Genomic DNA, 24,719 nt, shown 5'->3' on the forward strand with positions numbered 1-24,719 from the left:
TGAAACAGTAAACAATTTTAGAAAAGCCTTGAAATATTGCAAAGCTGAAACTCTGAGGAATTCAAAGGGAGCAAGTTTGTAAGCTCAGGTTCTTGGCAGTACTTGCAAATCTTGAGAGTTCTTGAAGTGACTTGATGTATACAGGTTTGTCCTCCACAGCGATCAGCCCCTTGATCTGTACCAGAAAGCATCCATTTCGGTATTGCAGATTGGTGTGAAGCAGACAAATAGAGCAATTCTGTGAGGCTTGAAAAATGTAAGAGTGGAACAGTAGCAAATCAAACCTGAAGAGGAGCTTTGGGGTACGATAGATACTGGAGAGCTTATGAATTGTTGGGAAGTCTTATAACCTTGTGACTAAATTGAGACAGAATCTAGATGAAAGCTGCTTTTGTCGAATAAGTGTTGATGAAGCTGTTGTTCTTCTCAATCGAGTTTCTTTAGCTTCACTGAAAACCATTTAGAGCCTCTTGAAGAGGTTAATAGTTTGTGTTGATGTGAGACAGAAGGCTCTTAGGCACATGAGTTGTGAAGGATGAGCATTTGCTGTGGAAAACACAGCTGTAGCAGTATCATCTTAACATGACTCGGAGGAGGACCAATACCACCTCATTGATGAAGGGAATTTAAGGCTGCTCTGTGAACACACTATACACAACCCCCAGCAAAAGGAGATCCACAGCCCCAGGTAATTGCTTTCCTTGTCAAAGTCATACTCAAAGACTCTACAGGCATCCAGGTATATCCAGAATTGTGTGGTGTCTGTTTTTTAATCCCCATGAGAAGGTGAAGTAGAAGGTAGTAAGTGTCAAGACGTACTTCTGCAACAGCTTATGATTTAAATATGGTTTTATGAAATAGTTTGAAAGTGTACAGCACTTCTTAGGTAGTTTCTTCCTCATTGATAAGAAGCCTTCTGCTCAGACACCCCCATTTGCTTTTTGTCATCCATTAAAAAGAGGCATGGTCATGACTACCGATGTCCAGACTCATGACAGTGGCTGAACCTTCAATCTGAGAAGCTTGTCTCATCTCATTAAGTATGCCAAAAGGGAAAAAACCAACAAAAGCAAAGGATGGTGCTCTTCATACCTTTGTTTGAAAAGAGAAATAAATAAAGAACATTTCAAGGAAAGTTGGCCCTCATGCTAAACAGTGATTGTGGAATGGCAAGGTAAATGGTTTATCCTTTGGGCTGTTTGATGGTGTGGCAGAAACTGCTATTTTTCAATCATTTTGATCTATCAATTTTTTTTTTTCTCATTTTTTCAAAGTAGTAAACAATGAAAGAATAAGGGTGTGATGCTTATAAGGAGATAGGCATTACTAAGTTTTAACATTGTATTGAAATATCAGTACTGTAAAATTAAATGTTGTTAAACCTGCAGTTTTGTTATAGATGAAGAGAACAGAAAAGTATCAGTAAGAACAAATGATAGAAACAAAAGATTAAAACCTATATTTTGGAATATCTTTAAGCTAAACAAAAAGTAAACCTTGTAGGACAAGTATATTTTTATGTATGAAAGCTAATAAAAATGGATATTCCTGTAGTTTCAATGATCTTAGAATAAAAATAGTGCTAGGTTTATAAAAATAATACATAATATTTACATAGTATCTTCTCTGCATCCCTGGCTTATTATGGCTACTGATATGATTTGGAAGATATATTGTTTGAAATTGTGGGAAAAAATATGTAAGATATTCCTTCTCTCCCTGTAACCTCAAACTTTTTTCTAAGAAAGAAAAATGAGACCATAACCATAGAGTAGTAGGAAAACAGAGTATGTTTTTTCTTCTCTATACAAAACTTCATAATGATTAAATTCACTGATAACATATGGATAAATTTAAATATCAGTTACGTGACTAGAGTAAGTTCATTAGTATCAGCCGGTGTGCCTAAAAGTATAGGTTATTCAAAGTTGTTAGTGTTACTTGTTTTTAAAAGGAAGAGAATATTCTGTTCAGTTAGTAAGTCTGAAAAAAAGCTACCTGTTTAACCCTCTGTTCCTGCTGGTTTTGTCTGAACTTTGATAATCCTGAATCAGTCCACTGTCAGCTTTCAGGTTTTTCAAGCGCTTGAGGAAGACAGAGCCCTGTTTTCCACTCAGCCATAAGTGGTTGCATTTATGCTTTAGCTGGGTAAAAAAAGGATGCTGATGCTTTCTTCACTCAGAAAGCATTATTCGCTGTGTCAAGTTCTTTCTCCATCCTTTGTGCCTGGAAAAATGAGAATTGTGCTGCTTTTGTATGGTGGTCCTTTCTTCTTTTTTAGTGTTGATACTTTATTTTACTTTTGGAGACCAGACATTGGTGGTTGTGCAACTGCCTCTTTGAGAAATCTGTTGGCATTCTACAGCTTTTTCAAAGCAAACCTGATCTTTTTCTGGACTTAATCCAAAGAAGGATGGTTATTATAAAATGAAACCACATGAAATACTTTTTTTAAATAAAAAGTGAGATCTAAGTGCTTTACGCCAGTGGGGTATCTTGAAATCTATCAAAGTATGGCTTTTAAGTAACGGTTTGCATTTCTGTTCTGCCTTCGAGACAATCTGTCATTATTAGTCTGCCATCAGAATCAAGAGTGCAAAAGGTTTGTAATTCTTGGCCTTTTTATTCACTCCTGCATCCTAGCTGTTTTTCTTCCTTTTGTCCGTCCTTTTCTTGTTTTTCTTCTTTCTTGCAACTTTCCTTACAATGCTGAGAAACCAGGAGATGAGCAATAGGAGGAGAAAGGTAGTAATAAGGATAAAGAAATGATTAATGCGGAATTTTGGTTGTTCTGTAGAAGAAAAGATAAATGTGATGACAGCAGAAGAGAGGCTTGTTTGGCACCTTGCATGTGGCCACGCTTGAAAGGTTCTCAAAGGTCCCTCTTCGCCACCTGGAGTGGTAGTATACTGTCTCTGACTGAAGCAACACTTTTTTAATGTTCTTCTAGCACAAAAAAAAAAAAGAAGTTTGTGAGGATTAAAACTGGGGTCTTATCAATTTATCTTCAGAAACACCTGCTAATTAAAGGAACAAAAAGAAGGGAGAAAAAATCTGCTAGGGCACTTTGTGATAAACTTGACGAGAATACGATCATGAAATTTTGAGCCTGATTTACTACTGTCTTAATTTGGAGATGTCAGAGTACAGCTTTCTTCATTTTACCTTTTGGAGTGCTGAAAAGGTAAAACAGTACTAATAGTGACGTAGTTTGTAGGTTTTGGGGTTGTTTTAAGAACATGACAAGGAGTTGGCCTTCAGGGAGCTGAAAATACTGGGTAGCCAGTCCTAGGGTTGTTCAGTCAGTGGTAACTCCTTATGGGAACTGTTGACAAATAGCAGCTTCATAGCCATTTTGGGGAGAATGCCATTTGAACGGAAGGAGGGATATAGTACAAATCAAATAAAAATGTTTATGTGTGCATATAAAACATTTTAAATTGATCGTATATGATAAAAGGCAGGAAAGTGTTCAAGTTTTTGATGCATCTTGTACAACTGGAGTGTGTTTATTGCATGAAGTGATACAAGTTGAGTTGTTAGTCTTTTCTGATTGGTCTAAAAACACTTAAACTTTTTCCTGAGCAGAATTTACAGATAAGTGTTTTCATTATCTCCATCAACTGTAGAACCACCAGAAATCAGAATGTCACCTTTTATTTCTGCTAATTCTTCTGCTCTATTATTTCATAGGCATTTTTAATTTCAAACAATCCTACTAATTTGTCATATTGCTGATCACTAGGAATAGGGGCCAGCGAGGCATGTTCTCCAGTCATTTTGGAAGGGCTCACTGAAGCTGCTATTTTAAGCATGACACTATCTATCATAGCTGGTAGACAGTCTGATGAATACAGCTTCTTTATACCTGTTCCATGGTTTGTTTGGTTTTTTTGGTCTACCAAAGGCTTCAGCCTGTGCTTCTGCACACAATTTTCTTCCCATTTTCCTTTAATCAAGACAGAAGAGAGCAGCATCTACTGAGTGTAAAGTCTCTTCTGAAGCTGAGTATCAGAGGGAACTCCCAAAAGACCCCAATTAAAAGCTGCCTTTTTCACAGACATGCTACAATAGGATTTCCCATTGTAAGTTGTAATTGCTTGGTGTTAAAGTAGCTTTAAAAACATATTTCTTTTTAATAGCAATTGAATTTCATGAAATAAGTAGTGTATGGCCTATAAAAGTATGAGGTGGTGTTTCTGGAACTAGAATATGTTAATTACTTGGTGTAGACTACCATGTAATGAAAATATATAGAGCAAATTGCAAAAGCCCCTGATTATAGAACACTGGTAAACATACACTTTTGTTGTGTGTGGATGATGATAATATAAAAACAAAGTAGGGTTGCATCGCTGAATTAGAATACCAGGTCTTGTAAAAGGAAGTGTTGATGCATGAAAGTACTCTTGAATAGTGTGTGACTATTGTATGCGTCCTTCATTCTTGTCTTCTCCGTGGAAGTAATTCAGAAAGATTGGTGCCTTCTGTTTTCAGAAGGGCTGGTTTGTGGAAAGGTGGGTTTTTCTGGTGATGGAGGGGAAAAAAGAAAAGAAAAAACAGTGCTTTTTGGGAGGAGCAGGGCATTAATTTTCTAGGGTTTTTTGTTTGGTTTGTGGTGGGGTTTTTTTGTTTGTTTTTTAAACAGGACTTGATTACAAATATAGTCTTCTAGACTAAGTATTTGTGTGCAGTATGTTAGCTTTTGTTTAGGATTTGCTGTAAACTGATTTCCGATTGATGTTTCATAATGCCTTTGAGGAAAATGTAGTGCTCTTTATACAAAACTGTTGTAATAATATGTCTCTGGAAACAATGGTTTCAGGGGTTTTTATTTTTTATTTTGAACAGGTAATGTCTGTACATGAATTGCAAGCTAGTCTCTAGTGGGGACACCGTGGGAGGATGAACACGGAGGAGCTGGAGCTACTGACTGATTCCAAGTACAGAAACTATGTAGCAGCTGTTGACAAAGCACTGAAGAACTTCGAATATTCCAGTGAATGGGCAGATTTAATATCGGCACTTGGAAAGCTAAACAAGGTATGCCTGGCAGGTGCTCCTGGAAAAGATTCAGGAACTGATAAAGGGTACTGGTGTAAAAATACAGAAGTGCAAGGTTCTAGCAGTCTATTCTTGTAAATATTTTAGCAGTCTGAGCCAAATGTTGGGTGTGTGCAAGGAGCAAACAAATCAAACAAAGGCCATTCTAAGACTTACAGTTGAACCTCCTGTAACTATAAGTAAAGGAAAAAGTTATTTACATTTCTAGGGTAAATAAGTGCAACATTTTTTTTTTTTAACTAACCTTTACTTCTAATGTCATTCAATGTTACTGAAATGGTTTGAAAAATAGTAGCCAGTATAAATATCAGCAATATTTTTATGAAGCATGAGTTATAAAGTGGGACTCAAATCGTTCATTGACCAGAGAACGTTATTGTTTTGATTTAACAGTTAATAAGTTGAATGTGTAATATTATTGTGATCTTTAATAGCAGTTTACAAATGAATACAGATCCTGATATCCATAAAAATCTTGTTCTAATCAGTCCTATGTGTTTCTAGGGATCTCCAGTCAGGGTCATAGAGTTCCCTTTACACACACGCATTTTACCAATATGAAGCTTTGCAGAACTTGACATAGAAAATTATAGGTCTGAAGCATTTACGTTCTACCCTTTAAACTTTGTGGAAAATCAGTACAGTTGGCAATGCCAATGGCATAATTTCTTTGTATAAACTCCCATTTCTTTCATTTTTTGATATTAACAGCTCTTGCTGCATGTGTATACAAAGTGAAGGCTATGCTATTGGGAAAGAAAAATCTAAAGATGTAAATGCAACTCTGTGTTCCGGTCCTGAAGTGATTATATAGTTTCAGGCAGCGACAGAGTTTTTTATGTTGTCTCACTCTATGATGATTTCTTAAAGCTATCCCAAACTCACCACCCACAGTTTAATAGTCCTCTTTGAGCTACTGGCAATTGATTTTAACAAATGGAGATAGTGATTTTTGTGCCCAAAAGGATGAGTAAAATGAAATGGACAAGCTGTAAGTAAGGAGCCCGTTGCAAGTGAAGTTTTAAATGCCTTGGTAATTCCAGCTATTGCAAGTGTACAAGTGAAAGGCATTGCAAAGAAAAAGCTCCATGGTACATCTTAAGTTTTGTTTTTTTTTTTCTTGTGTTGTAATCTAGGTATGTGTTGTGACTTACCGACCATGTTCAGGAGCTCATTTATAAAATGTGTATTTGTTGTTTAACTTTTGTGCTGTTTTCTTAATGTGTTGGTTTATCAGGTACTGCAAAACAACGCGAAGTACCAGGTAGTACCGAAAAAGCTGACGATAGGCAAGCGCTTAGCACAATGTCTTCATCCAGCTTTGCCAGGAGGGGTTCATCGGAAGGCACTTGAAACATATGAGATCATTTTCAAAATCATTGGACCCAAGCGTTTAGCCAAAGATCTTTTCCTCTACAGGTACAACAGTTTAAACAACTCCATTCCAAATGCATAGTTGAGATGCTTTTTGTTTCCTACTTTTTATATTAATAATATTGCTTTGTCATATAGCAAGAATCAATCAGTTTCTTTCCCTCCTGTTACTGGTGCTTGTGTAGTACTCTTCTCCCGAATATTGTATATCAGAAGATAAACAGATCATCTGAACTTTTGTTAGGAACCAACTTTAGTGCTAGAAAACCTGGCATTTATTATTTCTTCATTGAAATAAAGAAACTTTTGTGCACGTATGTACAGTATGTACAGTAATTGAAGTGTTAACAGTTATTTCAATATATTCACATCACATTTTTCTGTTGTCATTTAAGTGGTATTGGACAAGAATTTGAGTATAGTTTATTGCAAGAAACTTTCTCTTCCAAGCAATCAAATCAAAAGAACAGAAAGATTGTCTGTTTTGTTAGAATGGGGGACAATTACAAAATTTTTCTCACTGTCAGTCTCTAGAACTGATGATAATGAAAAGGAAGGATAACCTTGAAAAGTAAGGGTAGTAAAAATATACTGATTCCTAAACCTCCAAGAAGTTTTTGGTTGGGGGAGGGGAGGGGCAAGACATTAAGCTATTTATTATATAATGCATAGAGGGATGTGTGCATATGTGTATACACAGTCACACATGGTTCTTAAACTTTAGCTATCCCTGGAGATTAAAATTTCATCAGTGTGAGAAATAGTGGAATAAAATAGAATTCTGTTTAGGTAGCAAAGGTGTGTATTAATGCTTGGAAATAAATTGTATGCCTTAACATCAGCTATTCTGACTTCTTGTCAAGATGTTTACATATAGTTACATTTGGGGGGGGAGGGGACCGTCTCAGTTCTGTATTTCCACATGTTTTTAAAGATTCTGTGAACTCATAGCTTGCATTTTTTGCTTTAGCAGTGATTCAGTAGCTGCAGTATCTTGTTAGCAATAAGTTCTAGGATAGTGGAAAATGCTACCTCGTGTAATGTAACTAAACGCTATTGTTACTGATGCTTGGGAGAACACTGGCATTCGCATTAAGGCATTAGCAAAGATTCCAGTATTTTTCGTGAAAGCAGAATTACAGTATCTGAACATCAGATCTTGAAGGATGAGTAGTAGCCTTACAAAGAAAGACTGTGGGGTAGTGTGCTGATCATTGAACAAAAAGACATTTTCTGCAGAAAAAAGAAACCAATTGACAATGGCAAAACAGTAGTTCTTCTAGATAGATAAAGGCAAAAAAATGTTTTACAAACATTTTTGTACTTTGGAAAGATATTTTTTTCCTGTAACATGGATAACATTGTATCCACAAAGATTTTTTTTTTTTTTTAATCGTAGATCTGTAGGTGTATATTTTAAAACACTTGTCTCAAACTTACCTTTTTTACTGTTCTTTCATTTTTTTTACTGTTTTTCATGTGTCGGGGATCTTCTGGCCTGAGTCCTCAGTGATTTTGAAGATTGCAATTGTGTTCACATGCCTTTGATTTTTGGTACTGTTTGTAACAATTGATGTTATTTAGTAGCAATAGCAAAAATGTTTTTAGTATGTAGGTAACTTCTCCTTAGCTGATCACATTTGTAACTTTCGTGAACTTACACTTACATGCATAGTAAACTCAAAACATAACTTCCGATGTTTTCAATCCTTTAAATGCAACATCATGAACAGTGGGTTTGTTGTTAGTTTGAGAATCTGTTTTCAGACTGAATTTCTGAAGTAAGTATATACTTTGTTGCTATTTAATAGTATAAATGTCTCAAAATTTATCTTTAGGTTACTTGAAGTAAAACATAATTATTTTTCTTTTCTTACAGAAAAGTATTTCTATAAATTTCCTCAAATGTTCTCATTCATTTTTGTTTTTTCTTAGTAAGTGCAAAGACAGTATATTTTTAAATACACTTTCCATTGTGATGTAAGTTCAGCATGGGCAAAAGTAACATTTTTGCCTTTCAGAGGTGCTTCTGGTTTATCATATTTGTTTTATTGGTGAAAGACACAGTCATCTCTGGGCCTTCAGTGCTTGCTATCACAATACTAATAAAGCTTATAATATTAATCTTAACATACCAACCTGTCAATCTGGAAGGCGGTCGTATTGTGTGCTGGTCTATGCCTGTGCAAAATTCTAAGATAAAAACCGGGTACTTATAACTACACTGGACATGCCTGTAATAGTCTTAAGATATAAATGAAATTGTCTCACATAAGAAGCTTCCTAAAAAAAGATAAATTTTATTTTTCGCAGTTCCGGGCTATTTCCACTCCTTGCCAATGCCGCTATGTCTGTCAAGCCAACATTATTGAGTCTGTACGAGATTTATTACCTCCCTTTGGGGAAAACATTGAAACCAGGACTGCAAGGACTGTTAACTGGGATTCTGCCTGGGTTAGAGGAGGGGTCAGAGTATTATGAAAGGTAAGGATAGATATGTTAATAAGGTGATATGCTTGATTTGGTTTTTTTTTTTCCCCCTGCAACTTTTCATTAAATATATATATGTGAATTTTTTTTTTTTTAAAGATAGGTGGTATTTAATTTCATCCAGTCATATTAATTGCAATGGAATAGTATGGTAGAAGATTCTTAACATTAATTAAGATAAATTAACTGTTAGTTGTTCCTGTTATTGAAAGGGAATTGACATTAAGTAGACTTAGTGTTATATGTTGGGGTCTTCTCCCAAGCAGCAAGCTATAGGATAAGAGAAAATGGCCTCAAGTTGTGCCAGGAGAGGTTTAGATTGGATATTAGGAGAAATTTCTTCACCCAGAAGGTTGTCAAGCATTGGAACAGGCTGCCCAGGGAAGTAGTTGAGTCACCATCTCTGGAAGTATTTAAAAGACGTGCAGATGTGATGCTTAGGGACATAGTTTAGTAGTGGATTTGGCAGTGCTAAGTTAACAGTTGGACTTGATGATCTTAAAGGTCTTTTCCAACCTAAACGATTCTATGATTCTTGTTATGGATGGAGATATGTAACACGTTAGGAACACGCTGCTTGTTTCTTTTCCACGTGTTTTGTCTAAGGTATTACTGCCATATTATTCCTGGTCTAAAATACATATCTTAACTGAATTTAAGATAGCAAACAAAGCTTCCATCATTAAGACTTACTCATTATGATATCTAAATCGTCATTAAACCACGTATGTAAGAGACAGCAATAATCCACCTATCTTTATAGGTGATTACTCTATTTCTAGCAGAGTGGCCTGGGAGGTAATAGCTCTTCTTATCCAGCAACCCTAAGCCCCGGTTGAGTTATCTTGACTGTAGTGTCTGGGGTGCTGGGGTAGAATCTTAACATATTAAGGGATGAAGTTATACTCTAAGGCTTTGGATTCTTGGAATTGTTCACACACTTACATATTCTCGATATATTCAACTTCAGAAGCTAGAATTTTCATGACTTGTATGTGAAGAGCAATTTAACGTTGTCTTTTTCTATTTCTGCGTAGGTAGATACACACAGTGTAGTTGGCATCACTACAACAGGGAAGAAGGGCTACGCAGCTTGCCTCCCAGGGTCTGCCATAGGGTGTAGAGGTGCTGCCACATGAGTGGGAGAAATGAGGACAGGGGAGGGGATTGCTTGTGCTCAAAGAATTGTGATATTTTTATGCCCTGTTATTGCTCAGTGCAAGGAATGAGAAGGCAAAAGCCATTTGCTTGATTCTTTTCTTCAGTAGCTATGCTTTCCTGCTGTCTCTCCGAAACCTCTGTCTGTAGCAACACTTGGCTTTGAGTAGCAGATGAGGAAGTTATTTGGCTCTTTGAACATAAGGAGTACATGAGGAGAAGCTGTGGGCAGGCAGTAGCATTTTGCAAGCCAGGTTTGCCCACAGGCTTGCTAGTTGGATCACTCTGTTCAGGCTGCATTATAAGGTTCAGTGTATAATTGGGGCTTCTCTTGGCCTCTCAAAAGAAAGCTTTGACCTTCCTGTAACAATTTATTTTTATATTTATTAAAATCGGGGGCAGGGGCAAGGGCTGTGATACATGCCTAAATTCAGCTGACTTGATTTTACTGCAGAACGAACACGCTGTTGGAGAAGGTTGCCTCGGCTGTGGATCAGTCGGCATTCTACAGTGCTCTCTGGGGCAGCCTCCTCACAAGCCCTGCAGTTCGCTTGCCTGGGATCACCTATGTCCTTTCCCATTTGAACAGGAAGCTTTCAATGGAGGATCAACTCTACATAATTGGCAGTGACATTGAATTAATGGTAATGTTTTGTTGGAACAATGAAGACATTGGTGTTACTTAATTATATAATAATATATTTCCGGGGGGCTTAGATGTCTTCTCTGTCTTTGAACATAGCCTTTTGAAGAGATAAAAATGCATGTTTATTTATTATAGCTCCAGTTAAGCTGATGTTTTTGTGCATGATAAAAGTGTTGCAAAGCTGAGTTAGTATTTCAGAACTGCTTAGGTTTTGTATAAAACTTTCCATTCATAGCACACAGTTAAAAGTGGTTGAGTTTTGTTCTATTTTTTGAAAAATATATAGAATATTGTTTTTGTCTTTTAAGATATTCATTGGTAGCACAAAAACCCAAAAACTTAATGTTTGTATAGTTCAGGGAATCTATGTTGATTATATGTTTCTATGTACGATTATATCAGTGGTGAAACTTTTTATTTTCCTGTTTTATCTTGTTTCCTTACTCAGAATTTTAAAATAACTTCATTTCATACGTATCACTATTTATAAACAACTGATCTTATTTTGTAAGTGTTCTCTTATATCTACCTTCTTAAAATAATACAGTAAATAACTATTTGGGGGGGTCTGCCGTTACTTCAGGTGGAAGCAGTAAGCACATCAGTGCAAGATACCAGTGTTTTAGTACAGAGGAGCACATTGGACCTTATCCTTTTTTGTTTTCCTTTCCACATGAGCCAGGTAGGTTATTAACATAAGAGAGATGAATTTGCAAACTCCTAAATGTACTCCACTTCTTAAGTCAGTAGCAGTATTTAGTTGGTCTTTGTTAACGACTTTCTCCAAGCTTGAACAAGAGTCATATCTAAGAGTTTCTCTGATAGGTTTGGCTATTCTCATGTTGTGATCTCTGCCCTTCTGCTTTTTAGCTTGATGCGTTAACTTTGAAGTTAACTTTAACTTCTGTATATGCAACCCAATATAAATTATGATGTCTAGCCTATGCAGAAGCTTTTAATTTGGTCTAATTTCGTGAGAAAACAAATTATCTGTTCATGTGCAAGTTTCCAGTTCTCAGTGTTCAAAAGCAGCAAAAGTTAATCCTCTTAGCATAACTGATTCAGAACACTAGAGAATTGAAAATGATTATTGGTTTTGGGTGAGTAGTTAGCCCTAGCAGTCGTGGGAGATAGACCTTACAACTTCTAGGTAATTTTTTTTTGACTGCATTTATTGTTAGTCACTTTCTGTTTTTAAATGATCCATGATTTATTTTATTCCTGGAGGAGAACTTATACAAGGTTGATTCTCACCTTGTTAGAAATTGACGAAAACCTGCACTTTCCTGTAAAAATAACTGTGTTCTTGCTTGTGGAAGTGGTTTGTTCACATTTATCAGTTACTATAGGAATATTTGGAGTGTCTCTGTTTAGGTGCTAGAATGGTGAAATTATTATCAATACAGCTTTTTTTTTTATATTAAGACTTATACAAACATTTAAAGTAGTAAGAAGTTGAAAGATATTTAAAATTCTTCAGTGATTTTTTTTTTTTTTACACTGTTTTTTGGTTGAATTTGCTTCCAAGGCTTTTGCCTAATGAACAAAATGAAATGTCTTGTAATAAAAATGAGCTGTTAATGGAATCAAGTATTTTTGCTGTTTGTAAAGTGTGCATACTATTACAAAGTGTCTGTTCCAAATAATAATCATATTTTGGTTTCCTAAGAGCAAGATTATGTTTTCTTATACTATTTCAAATTTAGAAATGTCAGAACATGAAATTAACTATGTTTTAGTGCACATTAAAATGCAAGCATAGAAAAAGTGTTACTTTTCATAGCTAAATTTAATCGTGTTTCTAACTTCTTCAGGCAACACGTCCAGACATGATCAGAATTTTGTCAGCAGCCCTTCACGTAGTACTGCGCAGGGATATGTCACTCAACCGAAGGCTTTATGCATGGCTTCTAGGTAGGTTTGTATTTCATTTCATTGTTCACTAAAAGTGGAGGAAGGATTGTATGTTCATTAGCAGTATTTTGCTGTATTGCAGAGAAAGGTTCTTGGAAAAATGAAATAATTTATATCATAAGGAAGAAAGGCACTATCTCTCTCCATGGACATGAAAGATGAAGAATGTCATGCTGGAACTCTTTCCTGTTATATAAATTATTGGTACATTTTCCTAAAGCAGCAAATACGGGCCACATTCAGGGGTAGAGCCTGGTGCACTAGGCCCACATAAGTAGACACTGAAAGGTAACTTTTGTCTCCCTAAAAAACATAAAATGGAAAAACCAGAGCAGGCATTATAGAGTGTAAATGGCAGTTGGAACACAACAGCATAGAAGGAATGAAAATAAAAGAATGTTGAAAAATGTTGATATTACATTGATAGAGGCTTGAGTATGCAAACTTTAAGCTTCATTAGATATTTGCATGGTTGAATTAACAAATCGCCAATCACTTATGTTCTCCATGCAACTAGAACATTATTTCAACACCTTTCTGGGGTAAAAATCAATGACAGGATGCACACTTCTACCAAATGGCAGAATATCAATACAATACACATTTAATTTTTTATATGAAACCAGCGTGTAATCAGAAGAGGGTAGCAGAGAATAATAGCTATTCAGAAGACTCTAATTATTTAGGGAATATTTAGAAAATTAGAAATTAGAAAGTTTTAGAAAACATTTACTCTTTATTCAGCCTTGTTATTTTAAGGAAATGAAGCCTGTGGTCACATGAAACTGGCCTGTTACTCTTTAAAACTGCTTTCAGCCCACTTCGACAGAAGTCAGGTTCTCTGACATGGGAGTTCCTAAGAGCATCACAGAAACTGGAGACTGAATGGAGAGACATAAAGTGGTTTCTCTACTTGAGGGGAAGACTGTTTTACGGTCTGCTGTTACCTTTTTTGTTTGGCTTCCCAGGTCACCAGCAAGCACATATGTGCTTCTCAGGCTACCCAGAACCCTTCCCAGCAGCTCTTGCATCTTTCCCAGCTGATAGTTAAGACATGAGAGGCAGGTAGCCTGTGGGTGACTGGGGAGCAAGGAAGTAAGTAGTCAAGGTACATGAGAGAGAACTGAAGTTATGAAGGGAAGGATAAAGTCAGCAACAGTGTTTTGCATGAGGGGATTGGTTTTGTTGCTGTAGAAGTTGCAGGGATTTAGAAGATAAATATGAAAAAATCCCGGCTTCTTTGTTTAATCATTTCTCAAGACACTGACTTGCAAATTACTCATCTTTTAAAGACAGACAGTGAAATGCACTGTCATGCTCCGTACCTACATTTTCCAATTTAGGGAAAAAATAATTTCCAGATTAAACACTGCACTAATGTTTCATCTAAATTTGGTGGACTAGATGTGTCTTTTTCCTGTCACTGAAAAAGATGCTTTGTGTTTAAAATATCATGTTGCTTTTTTAGTTGTGGAACCTTCTTCTACAGCTATTTCATGAGCATAGTCTCCACTGAAAGATAATATAACTTCAGAAGATAGTTTTGCAGTGACTGTTCCTGGTCCTGTTTTGTGAACAGCTAGTGCCTCCCTTGGCTGTATATTTGGACAGACCTTCTGGCAATATAGCTTTTTTCCTTGTTTTTCTTTTGTTTTCTGCTTTTATATTATAATGATATTCTACTCCTAATATAAAACATTGGGGGAGGGGGGTCAGTTATGTTGGAAGACTCTCTGAAGTCTGATATTCTGTATGACATTATTTAATTCTGGTGCTAGCTGTTCCTTCCTATTGTTTTATAGCTGGGAGTGGTCTATTAACATTCTCTAGGCACAAAAATCACATTACATCTCTTTAAATCCAGGTTAGCTTAACCATTGTTAACAGTGGTTGTTTTAAGTTGCTGCTAAAGGGCATGCATCTTCTCAGGCTTTCCTTCTATTTTTGTCACTTCAGGACAAAAACTGTGGAAAATGCTTCTGTGGAGTGGGGTGATATCCTGACTGACTTCTTGATTTCCGCCCCCCCCCCCTTCCCCCTTAAGCCTCTTTTTTTGTAGAATAAAAAAATTTATGTGGTAAAAGAAAACATACAAACTTACAAAAGGTCTAAGGTCTACCCAAAACCAAAACAAAGGTCTATCCCCTTCATGTAATTTTGAATAACAAAATTGATTTTGTGTAGTATGACTGTTATTCTCTCTAAGTGCTTTAGTCGTGTTGGCGTGTTTTGGTGATCATCTCGTTATATTCAAAATACTGAATTTTGTGTCCTCGTAATAATATTAATATTGAAATATTTTTGTGGGACAGGTTTTCTTGAAGATACTCTAGGACTATGTGGTTTGTGCAGTGTTTGTGAACCTTTGTTTCTTTTGTACAAGAAGTAATTTGGTTAATAATGTTGCATAAAACTAAAGTTTGTAATTTGTGTGCAAACTGCTTGCATGGAAATATCACTTAGTTTCCTGTATTAAACTCTACAAAATCATCTTTCTCTTGCCAACATTACTTGGACTTCATCTTGGTAAGTTATCAGTGCTACTGTATTGATTTCTAGTTTAAAGAAATTGGCAAAATATTCTATTAAGAGACAAATATTTATTTGCCTTGTCTTTTGTTTGCTTGAAGGTTTTGATAACAATGGTGCCCTTATAGGACCCAGAAGTACAAGGCACAGCAATCCTGAGGAGCATGCCACTTACTATTTCAACAACTTCTCGAAGGAGATGTTAGTCCAGGTAGCTAGATGATGTTTTATTGTATGATGTTTTATTGTGGCATATATCTTCATAAATGGATGCTGATCAAAGTTGCTGTGTCTTTATCTTTTGACTTGCCATTTCAATGTGACCATGTAGTTTCTGTCTTTTTGTGGTATTGTGTCCTACTCTTCTAAAACCTTCTTTTTGGAAAAATGAAGACATGGAATAACGTGTTTCTTTAGAATAACAAATATTAAATTTCTCTCTCTCCTCTTCCACAATGAATGTAGCATATATGGAAGATATTTGATTATGAGCCCAGCACACTGGAGCCTGTTCTTTCATAAAACAGAATTGGAGAATTCTCTTCTACTTCTGTAGATGTGGAAACTCCTCTGTGTCTTGGGAATTGGTAAAATTTGATCAGATAGTACTCAGAAAGTCTGAGTAAGAACGGTCTTCCTCCCCTCTAGGCAAGGGGAATGTCTTTTCTGCTGTCCATTGGCTGTCAGGAATAGTTGAGCAAGTTGGCAGCCATACTGTTTGACCCTTAAAGCCTTGCTAAGTGAGCTGAGATCACCTGGCCTCAAGAGCTGTGCTCCTTCTCTCACAGTAACTAAAGTATACAGATGTCTTTCAAGATGCTGTGAGTCTGATCTTGAAATCAGGAAGACGTTTTATCATTAAGGCAAATTGATAAGGTCAGGATTTTTCTGATATTCAGTCAGAATTGTGGTGCTATATATGGGAATGAGAGTGGATTCCAGTATTAGTAGCTGACACAAGAATATTTAGCTCATCACAACTTAAAGCTGATACCCAGCACAGAGCTAGCACTTTCAGTTTTATCTGAAGGTAATGAGAACTGCTGTTCTACTGATGAGGAAGAGACCCCAGAATTCCAGTGCAGCAAGGACCTCATTGGCACTCTCTCACCCTTCTCTTGTCACCCTTCTGCCTCCCATGGCAGATGATTGAGAAATTGTTGAGGTGTAGAGGAGAGGCCTGAATGAGATACAGTTTTGCATGTACCTTCTATACAAAATGTGGTGAGCTTTTAGCAACATTTAGGCATTTGTTAATAGGTTGTGGTCTTCCTTTTAAATCTGTCCATCTTTCTAGCTTAATCAGTGTCATTAAAGCTTTTCTGTCTGAAAAGACTAACAACAGTGTAGAGTTGATACAGTCCATTTGAGATTTTTTTTTTTTTTTTTTTTAGCAGGTACTACGCTACAGTAGAATGGAGAGTGGCCATTTTTTATAACGGGGATAATTCACTTGTTTGTTGCTTTAAAATTTTTTACAGACATTAAAATCAGTGGCTTGCTCTACATAATATAAATTGCATATGCCTTCTAAAACCGTTCGCTGTCTTTTGAAAGACTTCAAAAGCATTGCTTCTTTCTGCCTTCTTCCCTAACAGTCTCGTTGTGTGTTCTTTTATCCAATCCACCCCCATCTTATTCATTGATACAATGTACTGAATATTCTGACCTTCTAAAGGCATGTTCAAGTACAGAAGATTTTTCTTTCAGGATACTGGCTGATAATACTTGGTTTATAGCAGATAGCAAGGTTGAACCTGTTTTTCCTGTCTCTCTTCTTCCCCATCTCTCTTCTATCACTTCTTTGTCCTCGCTTTTTAGAAGCTGTAAAAGAAACAAACTAGTTTTGACTCAGACAGCGAAGCCAGCCACAGAGAGAAAACTAAGCAAAATCTGTGGCAGTTTCATTGAGCTTTTTTTAGTCCTGTAGCTCGTTCCCTAAACTGCTTCAGTATAGAGAGTCAGTTTTCCCATTTGTTTTGAAGTTGTCATTACTATCTAGTCAACTTACTCAAGAAAGTTTTCTGCCACGTAGGTGGGTATATCCTAGATGGACAGATTATTATTTATTAAGCCCTTAATATCTACATGCCTTACCTTGTCAAACAATTTTCTTCATTAATTTTCTTGTCTTTTATTCTTACATGAAATTTTGAGTTGGTATCTGTTTATAACATTTTATTTTGGCTTTAAGTATATACAAGTTATCAAGTTTTGTTCCACAGAAATATTCTCATTGGCAAAGTTGAGAGAATACTTAAGCATGGAGAGAATGAGCTGCAGTGAGACGAAACAGTGGTCTCCGCTACTGAGAATTTTCCTTTTGTATGCAGCTTTTATTGCATGTTTCTTTCAAAAACTGTTTTCTGGGTTTGTTTTTGTTTTCCTGATATGCTTTTGCTCTTTGTAGGCAATGATTGGAATATTACAAGTTAATGGGCATGGAGAAGAAAGCACATTAATGCAAGACTTAAAGCCTTTTCGAATTCTTATCAGTTTGCTGGATAAGCCTGAACTAGGTAATTCTCATATTACTTCTAGCTTTAACTTGTTTTACGTGGTTTTGCTTTGAGAATTTTTCTCTCTTGCTGGTCAAATTGAAAAAGCTGAAAAGCTGTATTCTTAGTACTGGCAGGCTAGCTAGATTTCTTAGATCTTCCAAGTAATTATTTAATGTATTCATTAGATTTACGTTTTAACAAATGCAATTTCTTCTACTTTCAACACAGGAAATAGTAAGTTAAAGTCATAGAGAGAACTGACTGCATGTTGGAAGAAATGCAGATTGGATCTTTTCCATTTATTTAATCAAATAGTGACTTTCACTATTTGAAATCTCAGCTGTTGCTTTTGGGAGTAATCTGTTCTTTCTTCTAATATACACATAGAGATGAGAGATATTAACAAGAAAACAAATTTTTTTTTTCAGAAGAATTTATCTGGAGGAAGCAGGTATTTTTTTGATTTTGTGGGTGGATTTTTTGGAAATTTTTTTTGCTTTGGTTTTTGTTTTGGTTTTTTTTTAAATTTTCCTTTCCCCTGTTTAAAGTGTTTAAATGCACTGTTTAGCAGGTGAGTGCAGAGGACTATGGGACAAAACTAGATAAGGCAAAAGTATTTACAACAATTAAGTGTTGGATATCTTCCCTTTTTCTTTGGAAAAACAGTTTTGGAGGTAACTGAAAAAATAAAAATAATTTTTGAAGTCTATCCTAAGATTTGGAGGCAGGATAATAAAAGTGTAAAAATACAACAATTAAAGAGTACAACTTGAAAGGAAGTGGTTAAGACAGACTGCAAAGAACAAAGTATCTGACAAGAATTTGTCATGTTCCTGGTAATTTGTGATTTCTGGGGGTCAGTTTAAATTTTCAGAGGCAACGTGTACATTAAGATTTCATGAAGTAAGCAGAGCTATGAGGATTCTTTCAGCAAACAGATGGAAGAAGCTAACAGGATTTCTACTTAACTCATTGACCACACTCTCACTGAAGGCAGCTCAATGAGGCTAGGAAAAAGCATGAAAAAGCAAAGGATATTTCAAGCAGGATCACTTTGTGAACTCCTTTCAAACTAAGTTGTGTTTTTTTTTTTTTCTTCAAACTTGAGATTTAGCTGAAATCTGAAGGAGGTGCTATTTCAAAAAATATCCTGCAGTCTATATCTGGAATTAAAGAAAACCTGCCTCAAATTAAAAGGAACAAAGATGCTCAAAATATTTTACCTTGTATTATGGAAGATGGTCAAAATAAAATATATTTTCCGTATGATAACAGCATGAGCTAGCTTATGGGTGGGTATTTGAATCTGTTTGGTTGAAAGCTACCTTTGATCAGGAATCCATGAAGTCACATCTACATGTTACTGAGCTGAGCTAATAATTCCTCAAAGAGGGTGTGTTGGCTTGAACATGGGCTGTACTGATGTGACTGCATAGCTTTTGAACTAGGTGTGTTTGTATCCAACCATCATTGTACACACATTGTATGGGAAAAGAACTCCGCTTGTGCTTTATATACTCCCAGGCATTACAAGTGCCTGTGTATTTCTGGAATGCAAAAAAAACCTTCTGAAATTGAGGTAGTTTATGAAATTAAACAGAAGGTATTTTATGGTTTCAGTGACCAGAGCTGGCTAATGATTTTGATAGTTTTCAAATGTGGACTGTTAGTGGTGCTATAATGCATAAGACTGTGATTGCTGGTATTTATCCCTAGGCCCTGCCATCCTAGAGGATGTATTGATTGAAGTGTTTCGAACATTATACACACAGTGCAAAGCAGAATTGGAGCTTCAGGCAGAACCTTCTTTCAACAAAGATCACACACAGCTAAGCAGGTGAATAATGACTATGATGCATTTTGTATTAAATAATATATCTTTTTGTTGCTGAAACCATGACTGTGAAGCCTGTGGGATTGTGACCTGGTTTCTTCATGATGCAGGATCCATTGACATTAATTGCAACTTCTGCATTCAGTGCAAAGGTCTGAAGGGCTATGGCTTTATTATTTATTTTTAAAAAAATATTTAGCATATGTTTTATTCTTTATCCATGACAAAAATGCTTCCTTGATACAGCTGGAAGTCAGTATGTCAATGGTATAGATTAATTGTGGCATTCTTTACATCTGTATTCTTAAAAAAAAAAAAGTGGACTGATGAGCTTTCTTGTAGAGTAAAAATGAAGAGTGCTACAAGACAGCCAGAGAGGGCGATAAAAAGGGTTTCAGGATTTGAATTTAATATCTTAAAAGGTGGAGAGAAGAAGGAAGTTCAAAGCTGGGGGGAGAAACAACTATAGGAATGATCATGGGAAAACAGATCTCTTAAAAATGTGGTTAGAAGACAAATACTAAAGAAAGGATAGAGAAGAAACCTAGCAACTGTGAAAAGACATTGATATGAGAAGCCTGCCAATATACTGAGCCCTAGAGCAACAATCACTGTAGGGATGAGGAGAGGATAATTTATCAGTGTTAACTGGCAGCGGGTAAACTCACGGTGATGTGTGGTTACATAATCGGAAATGAAGTATAAAAATATAAAATGTTCTTTTTATTTTCTTTCAGCAAACTGAGAGAAAACAAGAAAACAGCAGAATTGATTAAAACTGCCAATCTTCTTTTTAATTCCTTTGAGCCTTATTATATGTGGGATTACATTGCTCGTTGGTTTGAAGAATGTTGTAGGTAGGTTATAATACTTAATCTCTGTATGTGTAAAGTTGAAGTTGACTTTTGTTTTATAAGTGTTTTTTTCTTCAAAGAAGTTAGTCTCATGTGATCATTTAGTCTGTAAGTCTTTTTCTTCCCCATCCCTTTAACTTTGATCTTTTGGCCAATTTCAATCAGATGTGATTGGTGGTCTCAGCAACATGAGTTCCCACAAACTCAGTGTCTGGATAAAATCAAGAGACAGAATTAGCACCTCTGCCGAAGGGAAGACTCTAGAGTGATCTCAAAGCTAGTTTGTTTTGTTCTGTCTGTCCGGTACAGGATTACTCATTGGGTGTCTAGCAAACCTGTCAGCTTTACCACGAGTGACTTGTGGAATGTGTTATCTTTTGCTCTGCTCTTTTACGGAAGAAGAAGCGTGGGAGTCCTGTACATGGCAAGGGGGGCTATGGGAGGGAACATAGTAAATAGGGGAAAACTGAAAATATTAACGGGAGGGAGGGGGACCAAGGGACCACAGGAGAGCAGGGGTTGTTGCTGTGGCAAGGGATAGACGGTGTAGGGATTTCAAATGAAATTTGTAGAAAATTGTTTTTCATTGCTTATGCAATAGCTTAATAATGTATTAAGATATTTGGACACTAAGTTGTCTATGAGCCAACAGTGTGCTGTCATAAGTAAAGAAAACTGTCTTGGCCTACCTTAGGGGGAGTGTGGTTGACAGGTGAAAGGAAGTTATTTTTCCTTTCACTTAGTGTTTCTAAGGTCATGTGTGGAATATCGTGTCCAGCTTTGGGCATCCCGCTTGAGGAGGAGTGTTGAGAAACTGAAGAGGCTCTAGACTCTAGAAGAGGACTGCTAAGATAGTCAGTCATAGGACACTGCATGGGAGGTTGAGGTAGGTGAGTTTGGTTTAGCCTGGCAAAGAGGGGGCTTGAATAGCAGCCTATGACTTCCTGAAGGGCATTTACAAAGTTGATACAGCCGTACTTTTGGTAATGGCTGATGGTAAAACAAGGGACAGCAACAACAAGTGTTGGCTCAGGGGTTCAGGTTGGACTTCTGGAAAAGCTTTGCTAGGAGCATAGTGCAGTGGTGGAACAAGTTACCCAGGAAAGCTGTGGAGCTTCCTTGGGAGATTTCCAGGACTCTGCTAGACAAAACTGTAGATAAATTTATCTAGCGTTGTTAGTAGTCCTGCTCAGCATGAAAGGTTGGACTAGATGAAATCCCTTCCAACATGTCTGTGACTTAATTTTTGTGTATTGGCCTGAATTGCTAAAGTAAAGAAAGCAGTCTACGACCAACTAACAAGCAGGTCAGAATTTCTCTACGTATAAGTAGATGTTACTCTAAGCATGGATACCAGATTGCCTTGTTAATAAATAAATGGAATCTGGAGAATGTGGTTTTTTTTTTTTCCTTTCTGCATGAGCTAGTGTTATGTAAGTTGCTGCCTTTCTGTTTAAAAAGATACACCATTAAGTGAAAACATAACCAGTTGATTTTAAACCATGAATTTGTAAGTTATCTTTATATTATCTAGTCTGATTGCTAAATCACAGTTACTACTTTTAAAGCAATTTAGATAGCCCTCTGAATTTGTCTTGGGCTTTTTCTTATGATTTTCCCATACTAAAAATTAAAAATATGATTTCTTGTATCTAGTGTTTTTTTCCTTTCTAAGTATTGCTCACTGCTATTGAGCCTTCTCTCAAAACTATTTTTGATAAGGGGCTCAGTGAGTTGAATTCAAGTCATCCTTTATGAGGTATTACAGTTGAACAAATCTGTGAGTAATTTATGAAATGGTAGATCGTTCTGGGTAGGAGCACAGAATGTGAAAAAGAATTTGTTATGACTTACACAAAGGGACCATTTCACTGAACCGTAAAACAGGCTGCTGGTTTTATGAAGAGAATTATCTGTTGTTAGAGAGATACAGTATGTTGTTAGAGAGAGACACCCAGTGGAGGTGTGGGTTAAGTAGGGTGCTACTTTTCAAACGTAGGTTACTGACAGGATGCAATTTAAATATGATTTTTTAAATCTTTTTAAAATCTTTTGATAAACAATTACTGTCACTGTTTCAGACTTGGTTTCTATAATGCTTTTATTATTTCAAATAAATCCTTTTTTCAGTCCTGGCATATATGTTCATGAACGCTTCCAAAACAGAGGGAAAGGATTAGCATAAGTAACTATTGCTGAAAATGTGACACTACCTCACCACCATCCTTAGCAGAATAAATGAATTGGAGAAACAAAGTATTATGCCTTTATTCATATCCTTTGCTTATAATATTGTCAGATTGCAACATGATTTCACAGGGGATTTGTGTTCCGTCTTACTTCACTCAGCAATAAAACTCATCAGATTATGAATTCTTGTCAATAGTAAAATAATGCTGTCAGCTGAAGTTGAAGTGGACATCTAGAAGAGCTTGTTTTGTTTTCCTCTTGCACAGCTTTAAAGCTTCATGGGCCTTTTATTCCACTTTTGGTTGTCTTTATTTCAAGTGCTTAATGCGTTTGGTTTAGATCTCTTCAAAATTACTGTGCTTCCAGTAACACTATCCCTTAATTCTATTATTGCTGCCCATGCTCATATTAGTAAATACTGCTGTATATGGTGGAGTCACAAAGGCAATTTTCTGTAGCCTGAATTTCCTTATTTTATGAATGAAGACTGGTTTACAGCAAAAGGCTCGTTGCTACTTTTTCTGAAAGCATGCAATGGGGCCAAATGAGCTACTTAATAGTAAAATGAGAGATTGTTTATTTGTTTATAGGGATTATCCCTGATGCTTACAACTTTGCATTAAGTTACAGAAACATGGTCAATGTAAGGGAAGGGGAAAATACTGTGAAACCCTATTTGAATTTTGCAGGAGGACATTACATGCCAGACTTCAAACTGGGCCTGGAGGTGGTAGTGAACAATCTGAGTTACCCCTGACAAATTTCTGCTTGTTAGTGGATTTTTTGTTGGATATAGTTTCTTTGGTAAGAATTGCTTTATTCGTTACTAATACTGGGATTCTGTATATTTATAGTCTACAGAAATATCTGCTTTATTAATTGTTTTTCCTGAAAATATATTGACATAAATTGGTGGACACCTTTAGAAGAAGTTTTGGTTTCATTGTATGATTCTTGATGGACTGGTTGGATATAACCAAAGTGGTTTTTATGATGCTTATACCTGAAAATTTTTGTCTGGCCTCAATTTCTTTTCTCTAAAACTACACTGTATTCATTACAAGTATAGTCTTCTGTAGTTTAATATGCTAGTTTAGATGTGTAGCTTTCTTTAAGGCTCTTTTAAATGTCATGATAAGATGTATCTTCTTTTTCTGTTGGTATTGCTTAATGTAGCAAAGACTGTTGGAACTGTTGTGTTGTTTTTTTTTTTTGTCCTATACCTGTCTTTCCTCAATTCTTTGCTTTCTCATTTCAAAGCCTACTAGAAGTATGAGAGTGCTGTGTCAGGTATGGCCATCAGCCTGTTTTCCCTTTAGTTCTTAATAACTTGTTTATCTTTCGTTCTTAAACTTTTATATTAAGGTTATTAAAATTATAGTAGTAGCATTCTTTAGCCATATTGTTATGTTTTGTAATGTATTTGTTGTGTAATGAACAAGATGTAAAATTCTGAAAAAGAGCTAAATATATTTCTATTTGTTGGTTACCCAACTGTAAAGTTAATTTTGTATATATTTTTTTTTAAAGTAAAGCATGTATTTCTTATTCTGGGATATTAAGACATTAATTTTCCTTTTTCCATGTTCCATATGTTTAGAACACAGTTAAGCAAATGATAGGTACCACTGTTATAGAAGATAACTTTCAGGGTGGGATTTGGTATTACAATTAATGCGTTTTACTATTACTTTGTTAGGAGACTTACATTGAAATACAGACAGAACACTTGCCTCAGCTGTTGCTCAGGATGATTTCTGCATTGACAAGCCATCTTCATACTTTGCACTTGTCCGAGCTTACTGATTCTCTCAGACTCTGCTCAAAGATCCTTAGTAAGGTTCAACCTCCATTGCTATCTGCTGGTACAGATGGTATCCTGCAGCTTCCTAGTGGACATAGCAGCTCCATCAAAGAATGGGAAAACAAAAAGGTGACTGATTTATGTTTTGCAGCATATTGGAAAAATACTTTTTGTGTGGAAAGGAAAAGTGGGCTTTCTAAGTCTGTGCTGAACCTCCTACAAGTCTTTGATTAGATTCAGTTTAATATACAACAATACATGAGAAACTTTGACCATCAAAAGAAATTATAATTATGCACTTCATTGTGGTAAAAGGTCTTTATTTTAAGGGTTTTTATCTAGATTTAATATTATACATGTA

General features: G+C 36.0%; 1 protein-coding gene across 1 annotated transcript; it reads left to right on the forward strand.

Moving 5' to 3' along the window:
• The first annotated feature begins 4,849 nt into the window (after positions 1-4,849).
• LOC104075196 (protein dopey-1-like) lies at positions 4,850-24,719 on the forward strand. Its single transcript, XM_009575623.1, has 12 exons — positions 4,850-5,043; positions 6,302-6,483; positions 8,752-8,922; positions 10,541-10,730; positions 11,316-11,414; positions 12,547-12,646; positions 15,277-15,386; positions 17,586-17,694; positions 19,393-19,513; positions 20,248-20,367; positions 23,244-23,358; positions 24,254-24,719. The coding sequence occupies exons 1-12, from the start codon at positions 4,906-4,908 to the stop codon at positions 24,590-24,592; spliced, it is 1,794 nt and encodes a 597-aa protein (XP_009573918.1). The 5' UTR covers positions 4,850-4,905; the 3' UTR covers positions 24,593-24,719.

Source organism: Fulmarus glacialis, unplaced genomic scaffold (assembly GCF_000690835.1).
Source record: "Fulmarus glacialis isolate BGI_N327 unplaced genomic scaffold, ASM69083v1 scaffold26930, whole genome shotgun sequence".
In the NCBI taxonomy this organism is placed as follows: domain Eukaryota; kingdom Metazoa; phylum Chordata; class Aves; order Procellariiformes; family Procellariidae; genus Fulmarus; species Fulmarus glacialis.

Excerpts from the sequence above, each read along its gene's own strand:
- LOC104075196 (XM_009575623.1), top strand. The coding sequence starts at position 4,906 with ATGAACACGGAGGAGCTGGAGCTACTGACTGATTCCAAGTACAGAAAC. Across the intron at positions 12,647-15,276 it reads GCTTTATGCATGGCTTCTAG|GTTTTGATAACAATGGTGCC; the intron begins GTAGGTTTGTAT and ends GTTTGCTTGAAG. Across the intron at positions 15,387-17,585 it reads CGAAGGAGATGTTAGTCCAG|GCAATGATTGGAATATTACA; the intron begins GTAGCTAGATGA and ends TGCTCTTTGTAG.